This window comes from Seriola lalandi, unplaced genomic scaffold (assembly GCF_002814215.2).
Source record: "Seriola lalandi dorsalis isolate HSWRI2012SDOR001 ecotype SW California unplaced genomic scaffold, Sedor1 jcf7180002054511, whole genome shotgun sequence".
Taxonomy (NCBI): Eukaryota; Metazoa; Chordata; class Actinopteri; order Carangiformes; family Carangidae; genus Seriola; species Seriola lalandi.
Genome location: NW_019525064.1, coordinates 566,818 through 592,932, shown reverse-complemented (window position 1 = coordinate 592,932; position 26,115 = coordinate 566,818). Strand labels below are relative to the sequence as shown.

The 26,115-nt window shown below is 42.2% G+C and overlaps 1 protein-coding gene across 1 annotated transcript in view; it reads left to right on the top strand.

The window, feature by feature from the left end:
- Positions 1-65: 65 nt before the first annotated feature.
- The window catches only part of oca2 (oculocutaneous albinism II), a 45,266-nt gene continuing 19,216 nt past the window's right edge, over positions 66-26,115 (top strand). Inside the window, exons 1-18 of the mRNA XM_023413264.2 lie at positions 66-315; positions 2,300-2,551; positions 5,452-5,547; positions 6,458-6,649; positions 6,755-6,812; positions 7,195-7,267; positions 7,603-7,760; positions 7,859-7,941; positions 9,887-10,040; positions 12,446-12,517; positions 13,493-13,558; positions 14,024-14,080; positions 15,079-15,203; positions 15,850-15,988; positions 20,611-20,743; positions 23,253-23,400; positions 23,926-23,983; positions 24,168-24,276. Coding sequence (XP_023269032.1) covers positions 2,310-2,551; positions 5,452-5,547; positions 6,458-6,649; positions 6,755-6,812; positions 7,195-7,267; positions 7,603-7,760; positions 7,859-7,941; positions 9,887-10,040; positions 12,446-12,517; positions 13,493-13,558; positions 14,024-14,080; positions 15,079-15,203; positions 15,850-15,988; positions 20,611-20,743; positions 23,253-23,400; positions 23,926-23,983; positions 24,168-24,276 — 1,963 coding nt within the window. The 5' untranslated portion in view covers positions 66-315; positions 2,300-2,309. The remainder of the gene's footprint in view (positions 316-2,299; positions 2,552-5,451; positions 5,548-6,457; positions 6,650-6,754; positions 6,813-7,194; positions 7,268-7,602; positions 7,761-7,858; positions 7,942-9,886; positions 10,041-12,445; positions 12,518-13,492; positions 13,559-14,023; positions 14,081-15,078; positions 15,204-15,849; positions 15,989-20,610; positions 20,744-23,252; positions 23,401-23,925; positions 23,984-24,167; positions 24,277-26,115) is intronic.

Here is a 26,115-nt window from a genome sequence, read left to right as displayed (position 1 = left end):
CCCACCCCCCACCTCCTCAGCTCCTGCAGACCCAGGCTGCTCAGGAACATCTCCCTCCTTCGCTGGAGGAGCACAGCAGAGGAGAAGAAACACCTCGGCCTCTCTCGTCCTCCACCACACTGTGCTCAAGTACCAACAGCAAAACAAAAGTCAGAGGGAGACGCTCCCAGCATCTGTAACAACATCTGTACAGGAGTGTCAGCGTGAATCACTGTTGGACGTTCATCACAAACTTTATCATCATCACCATCGTTGTCCTTGTCTTCATCATCCTTCTCATCATCATCACTGTCATATAAATCAACTCTTGCCGAGGTAAGTCTGCAGACTTTCACCTTTGTCTCCTTTTGTCGCCAAAATAAAAGCTTTAATTTAATTTCTAAGTTATCACCTGACATTTGCCTCAGCTGCTTTGCTTTCTGTGCGGAGTGGATTTGCACTACTGTATTACACTGGTGGGCTTTGTTTTACTGGGTTTAGGCATTAAGTCCTAACACTGCTGTACAGTAACACGGTGGCTTTTGTAAAAATCCCTTTCGTTCCACTGATATAGAAATAAATGTGTAAACGGGTATCTGATGAATTTAGACACAACCTGACTGTGAAAATTCAAATTCAAATTAAAATGTGTGTAAATGTGGCAAACACCTGCCACATATAATCCTTCTGTTACAGTCTCGTACGTGGTTGTGGTGGTTAACCTCCTGTTACTGCGGGTTTCTCTTCGTCTCATGGATTTCTTGAGAGACATTTATCTTGAGTTCTTAATTGCTGTGAACAAGGGAGGGAAAATTAAGAAAGCAGTTTGTCTTTGTCGTCACACACAGCCCACAGGCGGGATGTCTTATAAAAAGGATCATTCTTCTCTCTGATGAGGCACATCACATGCATTGGACAAGGATGTTATGTGAGACAGAATAAAACTAAGTGACACGAGTCAGCGCTCTGACAAAAAATGAATCATGTATCACTGAAAAACGTCTTTTTTGTTTCTATAGACGATAAATAAGTGGAAGTGGATTATACTGTATATGTGCTGTATTATAGATTGTGCAAGTTCCACTTTAAAACTGCTTTAATCAACATTTTGATATCAACAATCGACCAAATGAGAATGCAATGTGAGACGGTTTGCTTCCAAGCGATTTTTTTTTTCTTTTTCCTGGAAATCTCGCTGCAAATTGCCCCGAGGGGCAGTTATTCAACTGTGCACTGAGGCCCTGACAGGACTGCAGACTCACCCTCTCAAAGAGCTATTATTGCTCATTATAGCTCACACGTCACATGTGAGTTCCCGTTGCCTTTCATGTGAGCAATAATCCCGTCGAATTCATGCGGCCTTCGTGTGGATGAGGACCACATGTCTGCTGCAGCTGACCTCACACACTGACCTCACGCCGCGACAGTCACTCAGCTGTTCTGGTGCACGTCGACTTCCCTCTGTGTTACTGTAAAACCACAAGGGGTGGATTTACATTACAAAGGATGTCAATTAAAAATCGGCTTTGGGGTAAAGTGTGTAGTTCACACTGTAACTGTGAACTTTGTGTCTGTGGCTCAATCAGCAGTAAAGGACGACAGGCCTGTGCTGCAGCCGACCAGACTCCTCCCACGCTCTGAGTCAGCGCTCATTTAATACTTAATGATATAATTGCGATTCAGTTCATGTGAAAAGTTATAAAAGCCAACACATTTTTAATGAGGTGAGTCATCACCGCTGCAACTTTAAAGCTCCTACACTTAATATTCTCATGTGTGCAAGGCGTCGTTCATAGTGATTAAACACAGACTTTTATCCTATTTCAGCTCATTGTTTTTGGTGTTCCAGCCTCTACTTTACTGCTTTGGTTCAATCTAGCCGCTCATTGTCGCGGTTTGCCCAGATGGACACTTTATGTTTGAACTTTTGTTTTATTTCCTGTTTTATTTTGAAATCCTCTTTTGTGTCTCATGTTAGGTTACTTCCTGTCTTTGTCCTGTTTCCCTCCTTTGTGTGTTACACCTGTGTTGGATCACCTGTGCCTCCCTTGTGTCTGTTTAGTCTCAGTCTGTTGAAATCCTCCAGTTTGTTTTCTTCCTGATGCCGAGATGTTTTCTCACCTGGTTGTTCGGATTGTTTTTCTTTTTTGTAAGTTTTTTCTTTCTCTTATTAAAAGCATCTTTTTCCACTTACACCTTTGTTTGTCTGCGTTTGGCTTCTGTATTTCCAGCCATCGTGACACTCTTGTATTGTTAGCAGCAGCTGCAGCAGCTGTTTTCAGCTCAGGTGAACCCACTGTGAACTTCCTGTCCCCTGCAGCGCTCTCACCATGTATCTGGAGAACAAAAGCAACCTGGAGATTGAGATGTCTCAGACTTCGGCCCAGGGTCACCAGGGCCGGAGCAGCCTGAGGTCACCAGAGGCCGTGGCGGGGAACTTCGGGGAGCTCCGTCTGCTGCAGGGCATCTCAGAGAGGAGAGACACCCAGAAGCTCCAGCAGTCTGCAGTGCTGCCCTCGGGACAGTGCGTCCTCCACAGCGAGGGCTTCGTCCCTGTTCGACAGGAGGACGGGTATGACTGTTGTTCTTTCACTCAAGCATTATTCGAGGAGAGCTGCTGTAGAGGCGAGTTAAATATCAGTGGGTCACTAGACTAACGAAGAGGCAGCCTTGAAAAGCTAAAGAAAGAAATAACTAAATATTTTGGCCAAAACTTTAGTTCCTACTGATAAAGTAAATATTTAAAAATGGGTCATGAATGAACACGTTGGTTTATAAAAAGACTAAAATCATTTCCTTGAATAGTTTGTCACTGTAGTTTTTTAGCAGATGTTTCTCAAACATTTGTTACGCTGGTGTGTTTCTATGGCGACAGGACGCTCTGTGTGGTTTTTCTTTTAGCTGTTTGTGGAAAATGATTGTGGGAAATAATTGACTGTGGTTTCGGGTCTTTAACAGGGTTAGATACTGTACGTTTAGAGTCTGCCTCCTCACGCCCGGCCTCTTTGTCAGAGCTCATGCAGTTTGAGATTAACCTCGTGAATATTCTGTTATTTCTACTGAATATTTAACCTTGAATCTGAAAATATAAATCTAAAGTTCTTCTCAAAAATTGAAATGGCATCAGATAATCAGAGCTCACGTCCACTGAGGCTCCAGGTTTAATAAAGGATAGAAAAGATCACTCTGTGGCCGCGCTTTAATGATCTTTGTTTTGGTCGGTTCAGTGTTTGTGTTTAAAGCTCTGCTGTCTACATGCTACAGGTTTTCCTCATGTGCCGATGAAGGATTAGCCCTCGTTCTCTCTCGTCACTGGGTTTTCTGGGGAAAAAAGACATAACACCAGTTCAAAGAATGCGAACCACACGTGCAGAATCATATTACACGGGCTGCGGTGGTCAAATCTTCCAGGGAATGTATGAGCATATGTGGAAAACCAGCAGACATTCGCACACACAGACAGAGTTGAAGTGTGTGTGGCTGTGGGTGTGTATCTCAGTCACTCAAGAGGCTGCTAATCTCAAGCCCGTGGCTGTGACGTTATTGGGATTTAACTGGGGAATTGTTTTTATTTCATGAACTCAGTCAAAGTTGCACATGACTGTACTACAGCTGATACTTGCATGTCTCCTTTGGCTCCGTGCACACATTAAACAAGGAGATGAGTTTGCAAGGACAAATACGTTATAGGACAGTGTGTAAGACGTGACATTTAACAATCACACAACAAATACTTAACGGAGAGATTCATGAAAAAGACAGTTGACCTGTTGCATGTAGCTTCCTGTTTAATCATAATAATAATAATAATAATAATAAAAAAGGACTGAACTAAAGGATGTTTGAACACAGACATAATGATGTATAGATTTGATTCATAGATTTGAACCAATTATTTGAAAATGGCAAAATAATGTGAAGGCATCAAAGATTCAGACTCTGCTTCAGAATTGGAGAAACTTTTATTTGAAACCAGGAGAGAATGTAATGGTTTCGTTTTGAGGTTTCAACTTTAGACTTTGAAGCTGCTATAATCAGTATTTTGACATCAGCAATGTGTCCAATAACTCTGTGTAATGTGAGCGGGGTCGATCATTGTGTCAAACTAAGACTTTTCATCCAACTCTGTAGTTTCTCTGAGTTTCCAGCATCTTTTAGCTCATTACTTTGGTTTCACAGCGTGCGACGTAATGTGTGTTCACACTGTGCACTGCCTGTCCAGCAGCGAACAGCAGACACACAAAGTCAGAGAGAAGCCGGTGAACAAAGTGGAGAATTAAACAGACAATTATTTGTGTCAGGAATCAGCTGAAAGAGAGCGAGTACTGAGCAAGTGGCCGGTAACACAACTCCTGCCTAACACGTTCACAATATAAATTTAAAAAGTGATAATATGTCAGTGTTGTTTACAGTTTTCTGCTGCCCCCAAGTGGCCAAAAAACCCCAAATGTATATCAGTCGATGGAGGTTTAGTCACATCAGTGTAGAATAAACAGAAACTGTAAAGCGACTTCATAAAGGATCTTAATAAAGCCAAGATGACAAAAATAGAAATTAACATCATATTATAAAGCCGCATGTAAAATAGCAAAAGGTGAAAAATAATAAGTTGTGCAAATTATAACCTATTTCCTGTTGGTCATTATTGTGTGTCCTGAAAAGACCTGGCTTCAGTTTGTGAGCCTCCTCTGCAGAGTCACATCCAGGCGACGGATCAGACCCGTGTCAGGGAAGGAAGAAGGCAGAAAACAGTTGTAGACACACGGTAAATCTCTTTATAGTTGTATAAGAGAATTGCAAAGGATTAATGCGGCAGAGTTCCCTAATGTAATCTACTCCTTTATCCAACACCCCTCGATTCAAAGCATCCAGCCGCCTGCTGTCTGCAGCATGTTGGCGACGCCTGCCAGACTCACCAGATAAACGCAGAACAACAATAGTGAGGCCTTAAGAATCCTTGAATCATCACCTGTAAAAAAAATGTCTCAAAACACCAAGATGCTCATAAACGATTGAAAACTTTTGAAGAAATAGAACTAATACGAAGCAGAAATGCAAAAATGCTGCAGAAGAGAGTGAAACCCTTTGACAGGCCGAGAGTAAAAGCCCCTCAAGATTATCAGATTAGCTGGGGGGGGGGGGTAAAGTAAATAAATCCTAAAAAACAGCAGCTTTAAATGTATATGTGCTGCACATGTGTGAGTGAGACCCAGCTGCGAGGCTCCTGAGGGCCGCAGCCTGCAGGATCCTCAGGGACGCAGGGCAGCAGCAGGGTGAGCACAGACACTGTAATGATCTCCTCAGGTGTCAGGTCACCAGCTGCTCACCTGCAGGCTGAGAAAGGGTCTGGTAAACTGCTTTAACTGGTGAGTGACGGCTGGGATGTGCCAGCTGGGGGCTTCACCACTGGGGTCAGAGTTCATTGCTTTGTTTTTTTTTTAACTCATTGTGTTCCTTTGTATTTTGTTCCAGACACAGTTTCAGCGTGGTTAATATTCTCAGAGGAAAGACTAATTCAGCCAACCTGTCAGAGCGGTCGCCTCTGCTGAGATTCTCTCAAGATGACAGGTGAGTCGTTTCTCACGCGTCACATTAAAAAATCCTTTTTTTTTTTTTTTCAAATTTGTATTTGTTTCCAAAATCATTGTTAGTTTGTTTGTTGACATGTTTATTTCATAACGTCACTTTTTGTCCAGAAAGTAACATGTGACCAGCCTCTTAGATTAAGCTAGCATGCTACAAGGGTAGTAGCTGTTAAAGAAATGCTACTTAGCAGTTGAGTTCAGTTGGATGAGATGAGTAATTATAATAGAAGCCATATTATTTTACATATATTTCATTACTGTTAAAGAAATGGTTCAACACTGTGGGAAATATGCTTATTTGTTTTTCGTGTGTGTGTGTGTGTGTGTGTGTGTGTGTGTGTGTGTGTGTGTGTGTGTGTGTGTGTGTGTGTGCGTGCGCAGAATGGTTTCAATTCAACTCATTCAACTTTCACATTTTACTTTTTAATGCATGTTTGTCATATACATATTTTGTGCATTATTTATATTTATTTCATCATTTATACATTTATCTATATAATCTTGACACTTCTGTGTATTTGATCTTCACTGAGGTATTTTGACTGACTTCAGTACAGATCACAGATCAGCTGTTTTTCTTTGAGGTTATCTAGTGTCGTCTGACTGGAGATTATGCATTTCAGTTTTAATATTTGATATTAGTCATGAATCTGAACATGCTCGCAGTGTTGTTTAATGAAATGGTTCAATTTATAACATCGCTGTACAAGCCTTCTTACACTTGCACAAAGCGTGTGACACTGTGATTACAGGTTTCCTCTCTCTCACAGACGTGTTTCAGAGCTTACATCGCAGCTCGTGTCCTTAATTCCAGTCCCGTGTTTGTTTCCATCACTGAAACTATAGCGGTTGATGCCCAGACGATTGATTGACAATGATTATTCGTTTTCCAGTATAACCTACATGACCCTACATGACCCCAGCTTTGTTGGAGGAGAAGAGCCCTGGGACAACAGCGCCCTGGACCTGGAGAGGAGGTATCGACTGGGCAGCGAGGTCACCAGCCTTTCCCTTTCCCGCTCCAGCTCCTCGGAGAAGAGCGACCCTCTGGACAACCTCAACTTCAGACTCACCAGCAGTATGAAGTGAGAGCCTGCAGGTTGCTTTTATACATGTGACCCCTCATGGGAATTCTGACCTCTGTCAAACTGACCACCGTCCTATTTACAATCTTTTATTTTGTTTTTCAGATGCTGCTTCAAAGTCTCCAAAATTGCCACTATCTTCACTATTGTTGTTCTGTGCAGTGTAAGTGGATGAGTTTACATTAGAAAGAAATAGTTCAACTCTGTGGGAAATATGTTTATAATATAAAACAATATAATGAAACCATTCTGCACACATACCAGAACGGTATCAATCTTCCCATCTCACCCACTGAGTCAGGAGAGGGTTAGCTTAGCTTAGCTTAGCTTTCAAATTAAAAAATACACTTGAGTATCTTTAGCACTAGCTCACAGAAAGTCTACTACTCTTACACACACAACATTTACACAAAATGACCCACCGCACAATGGATATACACATATATTCTTATTTACTCAGCATCTCTGTCTGTAGTAAGAACTGTCTGGACAGACTGAATCATATGTTGAATGTATAATAATGAAATAAACTCTTGTGGTTTCAGCTGTTCTTCAGCATGTATCCGGATCGGGACAACCCCTGGAGGATGCTGGCGGTCTCTTCCACAGACAGTTTCTGTATCCTTTCCCTGCTGCGTTATTTTGGTATTTCAGATTATGCCATTAAATTAAAAACAAGAAGAAGTGTCCAAGAAGGTGCAGCTGTGTTTTTTATCCCACAACAGTCTCTATTAGGATTTAATCAGTGAATGCTGCATTAATTTGAGTGGTAACATCATTCAGGCACATTCAACAAGAGAGGATCCTATTTTCTTTACAGTGGTTTTAAAAACACGAGGATCAGTGCCCGGTTTATGAGGATTACTTATTCCTAAATGTCAGCTCCAAAAAGAAGCTGTCCACTCAGCTGTCAACATATCTGCATTTTTCTCTTGACGATCCGCTTCCCACAGCAATGAACCTGACGGACTTCCGGGACAACGCCCTGCTGAAGCTCCAGGTGGGAGGCCCCTTCACGGGAGGGATGATCGACCTCACCAACCAGGAGTACATCCTGATCCAGGTGGAGCAGGCCGAGCAGCCGGGACCGCGCAGGAGGAGGACTCAGCAGGTGAGAGCATCCAGGTGATGGGTGTCGCTGCATCGTCTTCTGTGACGCGTTGGTCAGTGAAAAGCTAACTCATCATTTATTGTCCTGTTTGTGAGCAGGTGATTCATAACTGGACCATTCCTCTACACGGTGAACGAAGTGACCAGATACTGATGACAAAAACCTTTGAGATGGTCAGCAGGTACTAAAAATGATGAGGTTTATTCATTCTTTTAATTTTCTCAACTCAGATTTATATTTTATTTCACTCTTTCCTCAGAGGTATTATTTCAAAACAAAGCGAAGTCCACAGTGCGTTGAGCTAAATGCTAACATCAGCATGCTAACACGCTCACAGTGACCATCTTAAGTTTATTGTCTCATTCTAACATCTGCTTTTTAGCGCTCACACAAAGTAGGCTGCAGCTGGCGGGGAAGTCATTAGCTCTGCAGGTATTTCATCATAAATCAAAGTAAATTGATTGACAGCTTTCACTCCAAACAAAATTAACTAAACGGGTAAATGCACCAGGATTTACTTTTACACAAACCGAATGGATTAAAGCAGCGGTCCCCAACCCCCGGGCTCCGGACTGGTACCGATCCGAAAGAATAGAAGAAAGAATAAATAACTTACAATATTTCCATTTTATTTATTATCCAAGTCTGAACAATGTTTTATTTTGAAAAATGACTCGAATTCTCTCCGTTACATCCGTCTATGACTCACGTGACTCACTCTTGACACATGTCAAGATACTTGTCTCGGTCACGTGATACATTAACGCTAATATTAAACCCACAAGCTAGCAAAATGAGTAAAAATGCTAAGGCTAAAAAGCCATTCACTATTGGTGAAGAATAGTGGTAGAATTGGTACATTTTTCATGTACTTTATATTTGTTTTTTGTGGTGTATCTTATTTTGAAGGCACGTTTAAGCGTTACCATAGCGACCAGAGAGCGTTAGGGGGCAGAGAGGATGTTACTCTTATTACGTTTTTGGCGCATGTCAGGAGGACGCTGCTAATAAAGTTACATACAAGTACACAGTGGATTCAGGTTTATTATTATATTTACAAAATACCACAGTTTTTGTGTTGGTCTTATCATTTTATTTTGTTGTATTTATCCGCCACACTTTAAAGGCCGGTCCGTGAAAATATCGTCCGATATTAAACTGGTCCGTGGCGCAAAAAAGGTTGGGGACCGCTGGATTAAAGGACCAGTGTGTAGGATTTAGGGGGGAACTATTGGCAGAAATGGAAAAATAATGATTATATATCATATATATACTAAGAATTGTTCTTTAGCTTAGAATGAGCGCTTCATATCTACATGTGGAGGAGCCTGCCGTGTTTCTACAGTAGCCCTGAATGGACAAACCACTGCTAGATAAATCCTACACATTGGCCCTTTAAGCCTGAAAGTCGGTATGTTTTCCCTTTTTTTTAGCTAATGTTGAAAGGCCTTCACATTAAAACTGTCATAGACCGTTATTTTGAGATAATCTTAGATAATCTTAGAAAACATTAATAACTCTGGGGAGGTGTTTACATATAAACATGAATAGCTGTATATTATAATGCAATCCAACACAGTAATCATGCACCAGAGACCAGCTTTGTGCAGCTTTTTTGTAAACACAATAGAAATGCGATAGAAGGGCTGTCGTAGCAACGGCACACATGAAGCAAATTTCAAAGGAACGATCAGAATTAAGGATCAACACCACAAAAAATTAAATGCATGTTACACAGTATATTTGTAGGTACCATAAATCATTTAAAAGTTGCTTAATTGACAGAAAATGCTTAACAAAAGACATGAGAACTAACTCCCCACTGAGGCCCCCTGGTGATAAAGAAAAACACTCACCTCCATGTGCTCAACATCTCCAGTTCTCCTTTTTCTTCCTTAAATGTAATGCCTTGCAATTTATGTTGCATAATGCCACGGCATGATTCATTATTGTTCTTTTCTTGGGAGACAATACGGTATTTTGTCTCTGCCGCTAACCTCAACAAAGTTGCAAATATTACGTGACAGATTTTCTGACATTTTCTGTATGTATGGGAATGCTTATGCGTCATGAAAGATAAACACCCACATCTGTTTTACCTTCCTGCTGTTTCCTCCGCTGCACAGTGACCCCATCGTCATCACCATTCAGGCTTTCCTGCAGGATGATGAGGTAGTGCCTCTGTCCATGACCCACCAGTCGCTGTTCGTCAGCGTGGAGACACAGGTGGCCATCGCCGGAATCATCCTGGCCGGGGTCTACGTTCTAATCATCTTTGAGGTAAATGGCCCGTGATGCTCACGCTTTTCTGCGGATGACGAACGAGTTTGTGTTCAGTCTCTGCTGCACAGTGGGAAATGTGCAACATGGCTGGATTCAGAATTTAGATGCTTCAGTGTCAGGATCCTGGTTTCTTTATGTGCATACTGTCGCACTGTCAGGACTTACTGGGAAACTTGAATCAATCAGCACAGAACAGGTGTTTGTTTTACTTCATGAAACTTCCCCTGCCTGTAGAGACTGTGCTTGATTGACTCCTCTCTCACCCCTGTGTTAGGGCAGGACACCTGACCCTTTGTTAAGCCCCACCCCTCATAGACTGCCGATGTATGATGTGTGTATTTTTGAAGGCCCTGGTTTTGGGATTTTTACAGTCTTTTTGATTACTGCAGAAAATAAGATCTGCGACAAACAAAACTTTTGTTCAGCAGGATAGTCTTCACAAATAAACACCACTTTTTATGATTTCTGAAGCCTAAATACAATCGCCAGAAGTAAAGAGCTAATGTTAGGCTACAATCGAACTACAACGTGGTCACATGACTTTTGTCACTGCGCTAAACTTCAACTTGTAGTTTTGATTTACCTCTTGTACAAAAGCCTTTCCTCTCCGAGTATAAACCCAACGAGGATATTGAAACGGACCCGTGAAACGATCTTATTTTCATGTTTGGCTCGTTAAACGTCCTCGACATCCTCTGTAGTCTCATATACCACTCGTTAGCAACTGGCCTTTTTTAAGAGAGGTGAAAGCTTAAAGAAATCACGACTGACGTATTTTATGTCACAAAACAAAACTTGTTTCAGTCATCTAACCCAAAACCCATTCACCAAACCCACAGACTGCTGGATGACGAACACAGAAGTGATAAAATGCTAACTAACTCGTCTCGAAGCTCTATTTTTTCTTAATAGTGAAAGCTAAATTATCAATACCATGCCCTCGGATACTTATGAGAAGTTGTCATTTTACGTCATCATTGGATCTTTAAAAGGTGACGCACTGCATTGTGGGATAAATAGCAGAGAGTCGTGTGCCACAAATGGCAGACAGTAAACACAGAGCGCTATGTCGTAAACAGGAAGCGGCTTCAAGCTTTCCTACTGCAGCATAGCAACGTACTGTACGTCTGTAACTCTCATTTATCCCAGTCAGTGTTTGGTTTTAATCAGACAGGTTAATCTGCCTGAGTGTGATTTCAAAGTGTGAACTCGTCAGGGGTCAACGCCGCCGTGTCTGTGCTCCGGACGGGTCCATGCAGTGCGTGGTTATTCAGACATCAGCGGCGTGTCATCCGACTCTGTCCAGTCTCCCTCTGCGAATGTCTCACTTCCCCTCAAGAGAAGATTTGTTGCTCACAGTTAAATTTCAGTCTGATAAGAACCTGACACACGACTCTTAATGAGCGAGCACAAACTCTTTCTCTCACATTTAAGATGTTGTGATTTTTCTGTACGATAACTTTTAAAGAAAGGAATCTGTCAGTCTGTTAGTAATTGGGCGCCAGTTTTCTTATTTTAATGGACACTCCAGTGAAATGCTGTAGGAGAGGTCTGAGATAAAGTGTTTTGTCATTCTTGACAAAAACTGGATGCTGCTGTTCATAGACATCCATTATCAGGTTTATTCAGACAAAGAAGTGTCTGAAAGTCTGCAGACTGTATGAATTATTATTATTTTGAGTGATGAGATGCAGTTTAGTGTTGAATGATTCAGCAAGGTTAATATGTGTTAAAGACAATGACTGTTTTGACAGAATTAACATGTGACATACAGAATAAGCCTGCCAATAAAGCTGCCTTACATGGAATTAGTTTATTACTTAATAATTGTAATAATTTAAGGTAAGGGCCGCAGATCCCTGCTGGTTCATTAGCCTCAGTATTTGCCAATATACATAAAGTGACCTACTTTCCTGCAATCTATTGCAAAGGAATAAATGTCAGAGGAGCAGCCCGGCTTTCTGATAACCCATCCATGCTTATCACAGGCCTCAATTTTCAATAATGGGATGCGTCATACATGAGAGTAGAGATGGAGCCTGGTGGAGGAGAGCGGCTCTGAAGTGCATCGTGGATTTGTGTGTAATATCTCCTTGAAGCTCTGTGCTTCTTGACACAGATGAAAGTGACATATCAGCATAGACCTGGTGGAGCACAAGCCTCAACAAGATTTACTTGACTCACTTAGATTTTTTGGAATTGTCTTTTTAAATTTAAAAATGTCACTCAACCAAAGGTAAATAAGGAGTTTGACCCACTGTAACATTAGCTTGTTTGAAATGTTGTATTTGTATGAGTGAGAGAGAGTGAGTTTATTTATAACTATATCAAAGTTATAATATTTAAATACTAGCTTTCTTCAATTCAGAGAAATTACATTTGATTCTTGTTTGGATTTTCAGATTGTGCATCGTACTCTGGCCGCCATGTTGGGCTCTTTAGCAGCCTTAGCTGCTCTGGCTATCATCGGTGATGTAAGTCTCTTTTCCTCTCCTAGTTTAGTGAGCTGTGTAAAAAAGAATGATAAAGTGATTCCTAGAAATACTTATTTAATCTACATTATATATTTTTGTCAAAATATTAGTTGATAATCAGATTGAAATTAGCAGGAAAGTGAGTTTAACAGCTGGTAGTTAGCTAGCTAACCTAGCTAATTGGAAGTAGGTTTAATTGGACAAGTAACGCTAACATTAACTGTGAAAATATCTTTGCTTCTGATACATCTTTTTCCGATGGCAGTATTCAGTCATATCATATGATTTGCATGTTGAACAAGGCTGGGTTTTTAGCTAACTTCATTCTGGTTGTGGTTCCTAATCAATGGAATCAAAATGGCTGCCATGTTTCGTTGTTGTCAACATGTTGTTTACAAACTTCTGTCTCCCACAAATAAAATCAAAGCCCAGTTTTTTCAGTTACAGATGTCTGTAAAGAAACTGAAAATGTTACTTTAACAGCATTTATAATCTAAGATAAACTGGAAAAGTCAGGTGCATAATGCTTGGTTCAAAAGTCAGTGAAATATCACATCTTGGAAAATAGTTTTCAAAGTCCTAACCCAGGCAGGGAAAGCACAGGTGTAATTAATAACACTAATTATGTGTTCCAGTTTGAGACACTTCAGTGGAGCAGGGCCATCGTTTATGTTGTTGTTTGCACCTGTGCTTTTCCTGCAATAACAACTCAAAATGTTTCCTGTGGAGAAAGACCAATCGCATCCGAAGCACCGCTCCGATACAGTTACAACAAATACAGTGTATAAACTTGGCAGAACGTTTGGTTCTGTGCTGGAAATTACATTTTTCCTGATCTCACCCAGAGTTTTATGTGTTTGACACTAATTTATTGACTCTTGACTTTTCCTTTTTGCCTTTTCCTCACAGATCTGATCATAAACTCGCTGTCAAATCTTGTTAAATGTTGATGATGTTCTCTGTCTCCGTCCACAGCGACCCAGTCTGGTTACTGTGGTGGAGTGGATCGATTATGAGACACTGGCTCTCCTGTTCGGCATGGTGAGACTCATAAAGTCAAAGATGTTGCTTGTATGTTCATTTACTCAACAAATCTCTTTTGGGGACAGAGTAGTTTTCAAGATTTCACACAGAAAAATCTTTATTTTCATATTTCTGGGAGTTTTTACGCCTCAGTCTGACGTCTTAACTTCAATTTATGCCTTTTCTTCCCGTCCTGCCCAGCTACTGACGGTGTAGCCTGTTTCTACAGGGGCAAGGGGAGAATGACAACATAAAATACTGTCTCCATGGAAACAAGCATGTTCTTCAGTCTGGCATAAAAGTGAAGAGTGTGTCTGAGAAGTTTGACTGAAAACAATTTGAATTAGCTTCATATCCTTAATGAAAATTCTGTTTCAGATTTGAGGTTTTTGCACGTGCGCTCACTTCCTGTCATAACGCCGCTGGTATGATGATGAAGTAAAAAGAGATTCCTAACAGATTTTTCTCTCCTGTTTGTTACAGATGGTGTTAGTGGCCATTTTTTCAGAGACGGGCTTCTTCGATTATTGTGCAGTGAAGGTGAGACGGCTGTGTTTATAATAATGACGGGTCCAAGCACTGACAGAAAAGTCTTTTTAATATCAGTAAATGTGAACGTGGCCTCCTTTGGTCCCACGTGCACGTTTACCTTCCACCTTGTGGCGTGTTGGGAGTTGACCTTCTGGTTTTCAGGCGTCAGGCTTTGAGCTATTTCTGAAATGAACTCAAGCACTCAAACGTGACGAGTCCGCACTCTTTTTCTGATGACTCATCTGACACGGAGAGATAACCTCACAGGGTTTGGTTCCTTTCTTTACACCTTGACCCAAATATACAGGCACTATAAAGGACGGTTTGAAAGTGGGTCCAGACTGTCTAATGAAACAGACAAATGTGTTCTTTTCTTATCATGAAAAGAATTATTATTCTAACTCCCCTCAGCACAAACCTAAGGACATAACCTTGTATCCTCATGCCTGTGAAGGTAATTTTGCTTAAGGATTGTTGTAGTAAAACACTGTGGATCTGCAAACGATAAAGAATTGAACATTCTCAACTTTTACTCTCTAGCAGCAGGTAAGAGTTTCCTGCCGTCAGAAACGCAGCTCTGGTGATGATCAGGTTTAATCCTGAACCGTCTTTTGCCCTTCAGGTGCAGAAGCAGAACGGGGGAGATCATGCAGGCTCATGAATTTTAAGTGCGAGTCGGACATGGGCAGGCACTTCAAATTAAAGTACCTTTCTTAGCCACTCGCATGGGGTTAAGACTGGTGTATATTATATGGCTATTTTGGGAATCGGAGTACACTGCCTCTCCTAGTACTACTGCTCGTAATAGAAATTTGGCGTTCAGGTATCATTTCTGGTTTCATTATGACTTGATGCTTGGTGTGATGAAAGCTCGCTGCCGCTTTGACTCGGTAGCTCTCCCTCCCACACTTGCACCGGGAAAGCATCAAGATGTCCACTTAATGTGGTCGTTCATTTCCATTAACACCGACTCATCACCACGTCTTCTTCTCTCGCCGTCTCTGCAGGCTTACCAATTATCCAGAGGAAGAGTGTGGCCTATGATCATCATCCTCTGTCTCATTGCCGCCATTCTCTCCGCTTTTCTGGACAATGTGACCACCATGATGCTCTTCACCCCCGTCACCATAAGGTACACGCCCATCCATGATCTTGGCTGCTTATCCCAGCTCACGGCGGGCGAGAGGCGACGCACACCGGAGAGACAGACGACTGTTCACGCTCATTTAGCTACGGGCGTAAAGAATCGTTCAAAGCTTCCTCCTCATCAATAAAGAAACACACTCTCACATCAGCGGACGTTACACTAAGCTAACTGATTCACTCGATCTCGAATGGATGTATTTCCCAAAATGTAGATTATTTCCACAGATATTTATCCTCCCTGCTGACTGGTTGTAGTTTGTGTTTAACTGTTTACACTGTCAGAACAGAATAACACTAAATGAGCTTTAGTCGCCTCTACAACTTTCCTACAACATAAATCAACTATATAAGCAGCACAGTGTCTCTGTTATCAGCCACTGAAATGAATCCGTACTCTCAACCATTATTAAACTCTCTTGACTTCACTTTAAACTAGACACCTGATTCACAAAACTGCTCTAATTTGTTCCGGGTCCAGCAGCGTGGACGTCCTGCACAGCCACAGTGTTAAAGACCGACGCTTTTTGTCTTCCAATATCCTTTTTATTTTTTATATTCCTGTATTTATTTCTCCCACCCGCTGCAATCTAATCGGGGCTAAAGGGCTTTTCTGTCTCTATCTGATTTTGCAGGTTGTGTGAGGTGCTTAATCTAGACCCCAGACATGTCCTGATTGCAGAAGTAATCTTCACCAACATTGGCGGGGCCGCCACAGCTGTCGGAGATCCACCCAATGTGATTATAGTATCAAACCAGGACCTGCGCAAAGAAGTAGGCACTTTCACAGCTCTCCACCTAAACTTGCAATGATATACTGTAACAGATCAGACTGGTGTAATCTGACACATGAACCACGTGATGCTCCTCATGACCTGCGTGTAACAGAATGATAATAAGATGAAGGGAAACATGTTGTTTTGAGGTGTAGAAACGGTCCAGAACTGACAGCAGGACGATGAGCTGAGGAACACGTCACCTGAAATCCTTCCTCAGGTGCTTTCACCTCCAGCCCTTTATTTATCTCATGTTTTGTGTTTGTTGTTGGTTAATCAACTCGTCCACAGGGACCGAACAATTAACATTCAGGGACTTTGCAGCTGAATGACATTTCAGTTTTGTGTTGGCAGATTCCGAAACAGTCACGAAGGTCACTGTCACGATGAAAAGATAAATGATCAAGACTTTTCCTCATGAGTTATTGTGTTTGTATTGATTAGCTTCACCCTCGTTGTCTATGAAGTGGAGGATTTTTGTACCAGAGGAAGTAATCAGACTCACAAGGTTCCTCTAACTGTGACCTTGTGTGTTTTAAACTGGCAGCTTGATCAGCACCTCGCTCCTCAGTCTGCTTTTTAAAATCTCGTAGTGTGTCATGCCATGACGAGGCGTTTGGGTGATCACGAAAGAAGCATCACTGCAACGGCTTATTATTCCAAACAACTCCGCGCCGCGACAGACAGCAGCTGCAGCGGCGCCACTTTAGATCTCCGCTAAACAATATTTTGATATTAACATGAAATCAAATGACTCCCTGCGATGTGACGGAGACTTTGATGCTGCCGGTGTGACACACACCTCTGCAGCTTTCTGCTTTTGGGCTCGTTAGTCTGGATTTCCATTCTGCCGGGTGGCAACAAAGAGGAAGGGGAGGTCCATGATGATGTGTGCTGTTTGCTGAAGATGTCAGTCACCAAGTGATGATGAAGTGATTTTAGGTCGGACACAACATAACCTAAGTAACACACACTAAATGACACTACAAAATATCTCTCACACACACACACACACACACACACACACACACACACACACACACACACACACACACACAAATATCAAGGCGTTCCAGCAGTTAAAATATGACAGTGTAGAGAGATTGAATCTAGTTTTGGTCAGTCAGAGCTTCTTGATGCCCCCCCCAAGAGCGTGCAGCAACAAGCTGTTGTCAGCGTGAACTGAGATCTCACCAAGTGTGTCCGTGAGGGAATCTCAGACGGCTGCCACATTCACTTTGCTCAGACTCGTCGGTTCCACCTGCTGCTGGCGGGTGAATCTCAAGAAAAACACAAACACGTTGCAAATTTTTAAAAGATTTCACAGTTTGTTCTGAAAAAGTTTCACAAATTCAAGTGACAGAGCAGTGGAGCATATTTACATGGAGGTGAGGTGCGTTATAAAAACATGGTCTTTGATTCACGGTGTAATAAGTTGTGTGATTACGTACATGACGTGCTGTTGCAGACAGTGTATTCACCTGTTATAACCTTTACTTTGCATCAACATTTGCGCCGCACGTACAGACATTTGCCCGTATGTTACGGATACGCACCGTGGATAAACTGAAAGGTCTGTGTTTGCTGGGTTGTACAGGTGTTATCTCTCTTTATACAGCTGTGAGTCCTGACCCTTTTGTTTCTGCCGACCTGCAGGTGATGAATCATATTTTTGCCGCTGCTGTCGTAAATCACAAGAATTTAAAATGTCCAAAACGGTTTGGAAAAGAAAACTGTAACGGTCTGGCCCCAACTTTTCACACTGTTGCTTTAGCAGTTTTCTCTCAGTCAGATGTTTGTAACATCCGTTTTTAGCAAAAGTCACACGCTTCGTTGAATCATGTCTGATGTCTGTGTGGAGTCAGAGTTCTTCCCCTTCCTGTCACTCTCTGTGCTCACCTGCCAGCGCACACAGCGAACCCCCGTCTCTGGCTTTAGTCTCCGACTGAACTCGTGAGAGAGACGTCTGTCTGTCCGTCTGTCCGTCTGTCTGTCTGTCTGTCTGTCTGTCTGTCTGTCTGATGCAATAATGTGTGAAACCATGTAACTGAACACGCAGCTCTTTCCCTCTGCTGGACAACGCACCTCAGATAGACAGACAGACAGACAGACAGACAGACAGACAGACAGACAGACAGATAAATAAATAAATAAATAAATAGATAGATAGATAGATAGACAGACAGACAGATATAGACGGACGGACGGACAGACATTATAAATTAACAATATTAATTAAATGAGTCCACATTATGTTTCTGTGCGTCTCGTTCTCGTGGACGTGATATCTCAGTCACTCTGAGGGAATTTCATCTGGCACCAACATTCACTTGGACTCAGAGATGAACGAACTGATTTAGAATTTGGAGGTGAAAGATCAAAGGTCAAAGGTCAAAGGCCGTAACTCACAAAATTCATTACATTAATTATGACACAATTGAATCCAAATGTCTGCCAGGGTAAAATGAAGTGATGACATTTTATATACAGATGGTCAAACTGGTCACTGTGACATCATAATGTTCTCGTGCTGTAGCTCAGAAACGGGAGTTAGTAAAGTATTTCCTGCAACTGCACATTTGATGACACATGTTGTGTATTATATATTGACATTGGGGCTAGATTGAAAATGATTGCACCTAACATTATGATTCTCTATCACCCCGTCATATTCTGAAAAGCCATTTACAGACAGGTTGTCCTCTGTTGTTCAGCTTGTGGGACGGAAAGAGTAAATAAACAGCATAAGGACAATTTAGTGAGTTAATCAGAGCAGCCTGTCGCTGTCTGAAAAAGGCGCTGACACGTAGGCTCGTCTCATAACCTTCGCTCTCCTTATACTCAGGGGGCCGTAATGTTACATCACTGGAAGACATGACATTTTCCCAGCTGCTTGATGTGGCATCTGTTCGCTGCGTGTGACATTTCAGCCCTCGCGGGTGCAGCGGTGTGCGGTGTCCTCCGGTGTACAATAGCTCCTACGGCACCGGGCTCCCGCGCCGATCCTGGCTCCGTTTCCCTGGTGACTGAATCGCAGGGATGCAGAGGAACGCTGATTCGGTTGTGTCTGCTCCCTGATAAGCACGGCTTGCAAGTACACGCACAGTTTGCTCGCCTGTGTGTTTGTGGCGGGGGGGGGGGGGGGTTCAGGAGAAGTCCAGAGATAGTCAGAGTGGCTCAGATGTGAAGTGTGTGTTTAGGTGATTCTGCCTCTCATCAGCGTGTCCTTGTCTTTGATTTGTCACGGAGCGAGGTAGCACGGCTCACACCACCTTTTGTTATCATTTCACCGAGGGACTCTGGTGACTCTCCCTGCCAAGTGGATCTCGTCCAATCAGACAGAGGAGTCTTTGACATTGGCTCTGAAATACGGACACACCAGGGTCACAGCTTACAGCTGCAAACAGAGATACATGACGGCGGCAGACACACAGACTTGGACTCTGTAGCCGTCAGATTTGCTCTGTGGTGCCCTCCCGCTGTTCCAGAGATGTGCTGGACTGAGACACAGTCTTTTTTGGGTCTCTGCTTTGAAGCTGGACATGAGGCTTACACAGGACTTATGAAGATTTTCAGCAGGTTTGCATGAGCAGCTGGCCTGAGCCCCACCAGGCCGCCCCGAGGGCCACAGCAGACTGAGAGAGCAGGTCTCTGTGGAGGCGTGAATGAAAGAGGAGTCAGAGTTGTACCGGGTGATGACATCTGATTGGTCTCCGCTCTGACGCTAGTGCATAATTGATGAGATGTTTAAGATGTTGCACACCTCCCACAGTATTCCTCTTGACACTTGATTGGATACTAATATATGATATTTCAGATAATTCAGGTCATGCGAGACGATATCGTCATCTTTGTCAAACGCTGGCTGATCCTGCAGCATGCCTCCCTGCACCTCCCCTCCTCTCCCTCTGTCTTACACTTTTGTTGCAATTGTGAATTGCAAATCCTGCAGAGGTCACTATTAACCAGTTTTATCACTCAATATCTGTAGTTGCAATTCTTCATACTGTGCAAGTAAAGAAAAGAAAAAAGAAAAGATGGTATGAATCACTCACGGCATCTTAACGGCTTAAAATTAGAGGATTTGTCATTTAGAAATGGTATGTTCTGCAGATGATGTCCTACAAGAACACATTTCCAGTAATGGATGAAAATTGTTTTCTTTGTAAAGGATTTGCTCTCAATTTGGAGAACAACCTCAGGCGGGGGCTGCTGTTTCTTACTCATCCAGGAAGAGAGATGGCAGCGCCCGGTGCATCTGAGAAAAACCTTTACGATGCAATTATCGCCGCTCCTTTGTCTGCAACAATCAAATTATTTGCTCTTTTATGTCCTTTTCACAGGCTCAAATATGAACCTTTTTTATTGATTATAATCCCACTTAATCCGAGCAAGTACGCTGTAACACGTCTATTCTTTGCCGAATGTAAGGAACTGTAATTACCTGAATTACTGCATTACAGTGACATGACGTACAGGTCAGAGGTCAAATGCACCCGTTTGCATCCTTATATTTTTATCTCAGATTTATACAAAATAATACAAATCAATCTATGGAATGTATGAAATGTTGATGAAAAGACTGTGTCGTCTAACAGAATATCGTCGTGTCTTTTACAGGGGATTGATTTCGCCAGTTTCACCGGCTACATGTTTCTTGGAATCTGTCTGGTCCTTGTCTCCTCGTTTCCTCTCCTGCGGATGCTCTACTGGAACAAAAAACTCTACAACAAAGAATCCATTGAGATAGTTGGTGAGGTCAAATAACTTTTCATAAATTTTCTGTATAGATGATGAGTGTTTTGAAGTGATGAAGGGTGCTGTCGGGGAGAGGAAATATCACGTGGTCGTGGACTTGAGACAGCTGTAGATGTCTATTCTGAAGGTTTTTTAACTCATTACTTTGAAGTGTATTAACGCGTCATCGATCCATAATGAAACCTACTCACCCTCCAGGACGATGCACTGACCTCCATAGAAACCTAATTAACTGTGCATTAAGACTCCAGCCCTCCAACTCCCAACATATGATATATAGAGGCCTCTGAATTGAAGACTGTGCCCCCTGTCTCAGGTCATTTCCACAGTATTTCATTTACATTGTCCTCGTCAGACGACCCTGATGAAGCATTTCTGAATCATGGTGAAGTTAATGCGAGGGAGGATCTCTTACAGTCGTAATCTACGGTGTTATAAATGTATGTCCATGTCTACAGCTGCTTTTCAGGATTTTTTGTTTTTTAAAGCTCAAATTTGGTCTCACATGAGTTTAATTGAAGCGTTCATGGTGAGAGACCAAGTTCAGCGTCATTAACCGGAGGCGAGAGGCCGGAACACTTTCACCTTTCGCCTCGTTCGCCGGCTCCGCTCCCGTCGAGCCACCAGACGCCACACGGCTCATCTCAGAAAACCCCTTTTCCCTGATGTTCAGCTGATGGGCTTTGTGTAGTTGGCAGTGAAAACACTAATTCACTTGGCCGGAGAGGAGCACAGGCCTGCTGCTGCTTGGTTTCAGTGTTACTGCACAATGTGTTTTTGTATGAATGATTCAGCTGATCTGGCACAACGCCGCCTCTTTAGATGAATAAATATCAGCGTTCCCACGGGTCCTTTAAAAGTTTGAGAATTTTAAAACAAATAGAAATAAAAATCAAAGCCTTGAAAGTTTTTGAAAACATATACAGTCTGTTTAAAAATAGAAATATAAAACATCGTCACTGTGACACAGAACAGCTGAAGAGCTTTCACACTTTCCCTCACCTTAATTGTTCGGTGTACATTGATTTATTTGTGGCGGCTCGCCACAACATCAACATCGAGCGCCGCCATATTGATTTAGTATTTTCTTACTTTTTCAAATGGGTAAAATCTTATATCATTGTAGAGCTATGTGCAGCACACTGATTCCCTCAGCCCCTTCCCTCCCTCTCTCTTCCTCTCTCTCTCTCTCTCTCTCTCTCTCTCTCTCTTTCTCTCACACACACAAAAGCACATTGACAGTGGACCATCTGTCATCGTCGGAGTGGCCTTCAGGAGCACCAGGAGAAATCCTGCTGCATCAGTTGGCCGCCAAAAATAAAAATCCATTAGGTTTTTACCGTACCGGTCTGTGTCTTTACCGGCCCCAGGCTCGCTGGCCGTGTTGGCGTCTGTGTATTTGAAAGTATTTGGCCTGGAAAGTGCTTGAAAAGTCCTTGAATTTGATGTTTAAGAAAGTACGGGAAACCCTGAGTTATGCATTAACAGAAAATACTTATTTTCAATTATTATTAATTGTTAATTATTATTAATTAATTATTTTAGCAGTCTCTGAAATGTTGATGCACTGTTGAGAGGTCGGGAGAGTAAGACCCTTTTAAAAAGAATAAAAACCGTAGTTTGTGTTTCGTTTGGATGGTAACTGTGTCCTCCATCCTTGGAACTATTATGTGCCTCTGCCGTCTTCGCATGTCAGACCCTGGGGATGTAGGTAATGGCCAAACAATGTGATGTGAGGTTGTTAACAATTCTTCCAGAGACACAGTCACTTCTTCTTATCAGTGTTTACTCCCAACACCGCAGCGTTGCTCCTCTGGGAGACCCTCAGCGGGGGATCATTAAAACAGAGACCACCTTGCTCCCCGGTCGTCACCGCCCTGCTCCTGTTTAAGGAGCGAGGAAGGCCGACTGTTGGGAGCTGTTGCCGTCACACTGAGCTCCGGGCAGATTGAAGGAAGCTGCTGTCGATCACTGTGGTGACCGTTCAGTGTTGTCCTGGTAGCTCATCTGAAAATCCCACCCTGTGGTGTTTCTGCTTCTCCCCGCCAGCCCGGCCCGCCGAGGAGAGCGTGCAGCTAAATCAGCTCAAAGCCCCTGCCACGATTTGGTAATTGTGCAGATTCGCTTACAGGAATGTTTTTTTTTTTTTTTTCCTGTGCCAGTTAGATCCTATTAAGGTCACCTAGCAACCTTCCTGAAAAAAGGATGGCACCTCCTGATATCTACACAGGCGTCCAGCTCCCTCAGGCTGTATCTCTGCTGCAACATTGCCTGTTCCTGAGCTGGTCAGTGTGCCGTCGCCCGGCTGCATTAGTCCCTCTGTGGGGGCTCGTAGCATATTGACCGAAAACATCTTAATATCCTCAGCTGCAGGAGCTATTACCAAGCAACCCCCACTATAAACATGCTATGTAACGCTACAGAGCCTGTAGCCACTACCACTATACAGTCTGTGCACAAAACAGATGGCTTACTCTCCTGCTCTGTGTGTCCTGTTCCTCCAGAACTCAAGCATGAGATCCTGGTTTGGAGGCAGACGGCTCAGCGCATTAACCCCGCCAGCCGAGAGGAGACAGCTGTGAAATGCCTCCTGATGCAAAAGGTCCTCAACCTGGAAAGTCTGCTCCGCAAGATGATGAAAACCTTCCAAAGGTTAGAAGAAAAATCACTGAAAAATCTCAGAGAAAGCTTTTTTTATCACGTCTCACAGAAACAAGTTTTCTTTACTGTTCTGCATTTTCACACAACGATCCACCTTCATTGTTTCTTACGGTTCTACGCATTAGTGGTGCATTACATTGTGTTAATGAGACAAGAAATACAGTTTTCATTATAATATTGTTGATTGGACTTCCAATGTACTGTATGCTCAGAGTCCAGTTTAGATTATTTAATGGTTTAAAACAAGAGAGCTACACAAAAATAACCAGAGAAAAACATGCAGAAAACCAAGAATAGTTTCTGCTTTTTATCCTTCGTGCTATCAACAACATGGAACAGAGACAGATTCAGTATGTGTTCATGAGCGGCCACCAGAGGCGCCATTTCCCATGATTTAACTAATATTTCTGAGCTGTTAAGAAAGTGATTTGTCTACGATTGAATGTTTCTTTTTTCATTAAGAACTCTGAGAAAATGAAATGAATGTTAGATTGAAATGTTGCCGTGTCCTTACAGACAAATTTCTCAGGAGGACAAGAACTGGGAGCAAAACATTCAAGAACTGCAGAAAAAGGTAAGCTTTCATACTTCACCTCAGACATGCTCCTCGCCCGCCCTCACTGCGCTGCATTGATGTTATCTCAGTAATGAAGTTGGCCTAGTCTTTGAAAGTTCACATTAGACAAATGATTCCAGTTGCGTGATAAAATCTGCTTTTGTTCCCCTTTTCAAAAAGAAAATATTTTTCTCCTTCACAGCACAGAATAACTGACAGAGTTCTCTTGGTGAAGTGCGTGTCTGTCCTTGCCGTGGTGATCTTCATGTTCTTTCTCAACTCCTTCGTTCCCAGCATTCATCTTGATCTCGGTAAGCGCCACACTATCTCATTACTGTGCCGTCCTTACAGCCCCGCCGGGTGGTTATAGGTTCTGTCATGTAATTATGAACCACAGCTTCCTCTGTCCTTGCATTTGAAATGAGACCAAATAATGGGCTGACTAGCAAAAGCAACCAACAAATTACATGGGTACTGAGCTGCATTTACACCCATCACATTATATCTATTCATCTGCTGCAGTTTCAGACCTGTTGATGAATAATGTTCCAGTGAAACTACAATAGGCCTTTTGATATGAAGTGTGAGCTGAATGCAAAAACATTTTTAAAGTTTCTTCGGCAAAGAGCTACAGACACACAAAGTACACGTGATAAGATCAGACAGCTAACAATGCAACGCGACATTGGCAGCCAGATGAGACTGTCACACACACACACACACACACACACACACACACACACAATCAATGGCTTACTTTCTTTTCAGTGAAAAACCCGAGTTTTAGTTTTTACTTTTATTTATTTTTTGCACAATTTAAAATGCACAGAAAATGAACAAAGAAAACAAAAGCCTAAGTAATGTTGAAATATCCCAAAATTCAAATTGAACATACAAGAAAATAACATGACCACATATAAATGATGAGAAACTTATAAATTCAAAATATATACAATAAAATGAACTGCAATATTAACAATAATATAAAAATAAGAGCAGAGAATGTGATGTGTATGAGTTTAACTCCATGAGCAACAGTAATAACATGTCAGTATGAGCAAAAGAAATAAAGCATTAACACACAGAACAGTTATAACAGTTATAAAGCGACATATTAATACACAGTTGGTGGTGATCAATAAACTGAGCTAATGCTAACAAATCTACTGTTACCTAAATGTTTTAAGGAGGGCGTTGTGGTGGAGCGGTCACTGTCAGGTTATAAAGGACGTCTTCAGTCAGTTTGTAGCCAATCATAAAACAATGTTATAAAGATGCTGCTTACATATTGAGCATGTTATAAAATCAGGACATGTGGTGACACTTCTGACTGTGATGTCACCGGTAAGTGCTCGGGAGGCGACCTTAACGGGCGACTCATTAACGCTATCACAATCCCTTAAATGAAGATGGCTGTCTTCATACACACTCTGTCATCCCTCCCTTTGCTGCCGAGGCCACTCAGCCACCGAACACGCTCAGTTAATTACAGGTGCTGCTCGGGTTACCTCTCTGTGACATTTATTAAATGGGAATGACCCCACAGCAGCGTGTCGGCCGTCTCCGCGGAGGGATAGGCGCCTGTCCAAACACGGCTTTCATTAACGCATGCAGGTCACAGTCAGAGTCTGTTCATTCACAGCTGTTTAAAAGCGGGAACCTCATTAAAATTTCATTAACATCACAGGGTAAGATTTAATTTCAGTCTTATTATTACCTGGTCATTTGATCCCTATAATGTGTCTGTGTGAGTTTCAACTGCGGTTTGGACGAATCCTTATTGATCCCTCGGCAGAAATCAGGGAAGTGATGCAGAGAAACTCAGTGAAAACCTCTTAAAAAAAAAACCTGTGTAGATTGTAAATATGGGAAAGAAATCATTAAACTCGTTTAGAGTTTTAGAGGTGTTATTTATTATTTTACAAATTATTTCTGTAGACATTTATTTATTCTTAAAAAAAAAAAGTATTGGTTTAAATCTTTAGCAAAGCAAAAAGTTACCTGAAATATCACAATCCCAAGATATTCTCTTCATCTTTTGGTTTTAGCCTCGTGTTCATTTACTTCGTTCTGTTTACCTTAAAGACAACTGTGATGAGACGTTCATCAGAGCACATTTACTCTCTCTGACACTGTTGTCTCACATATGA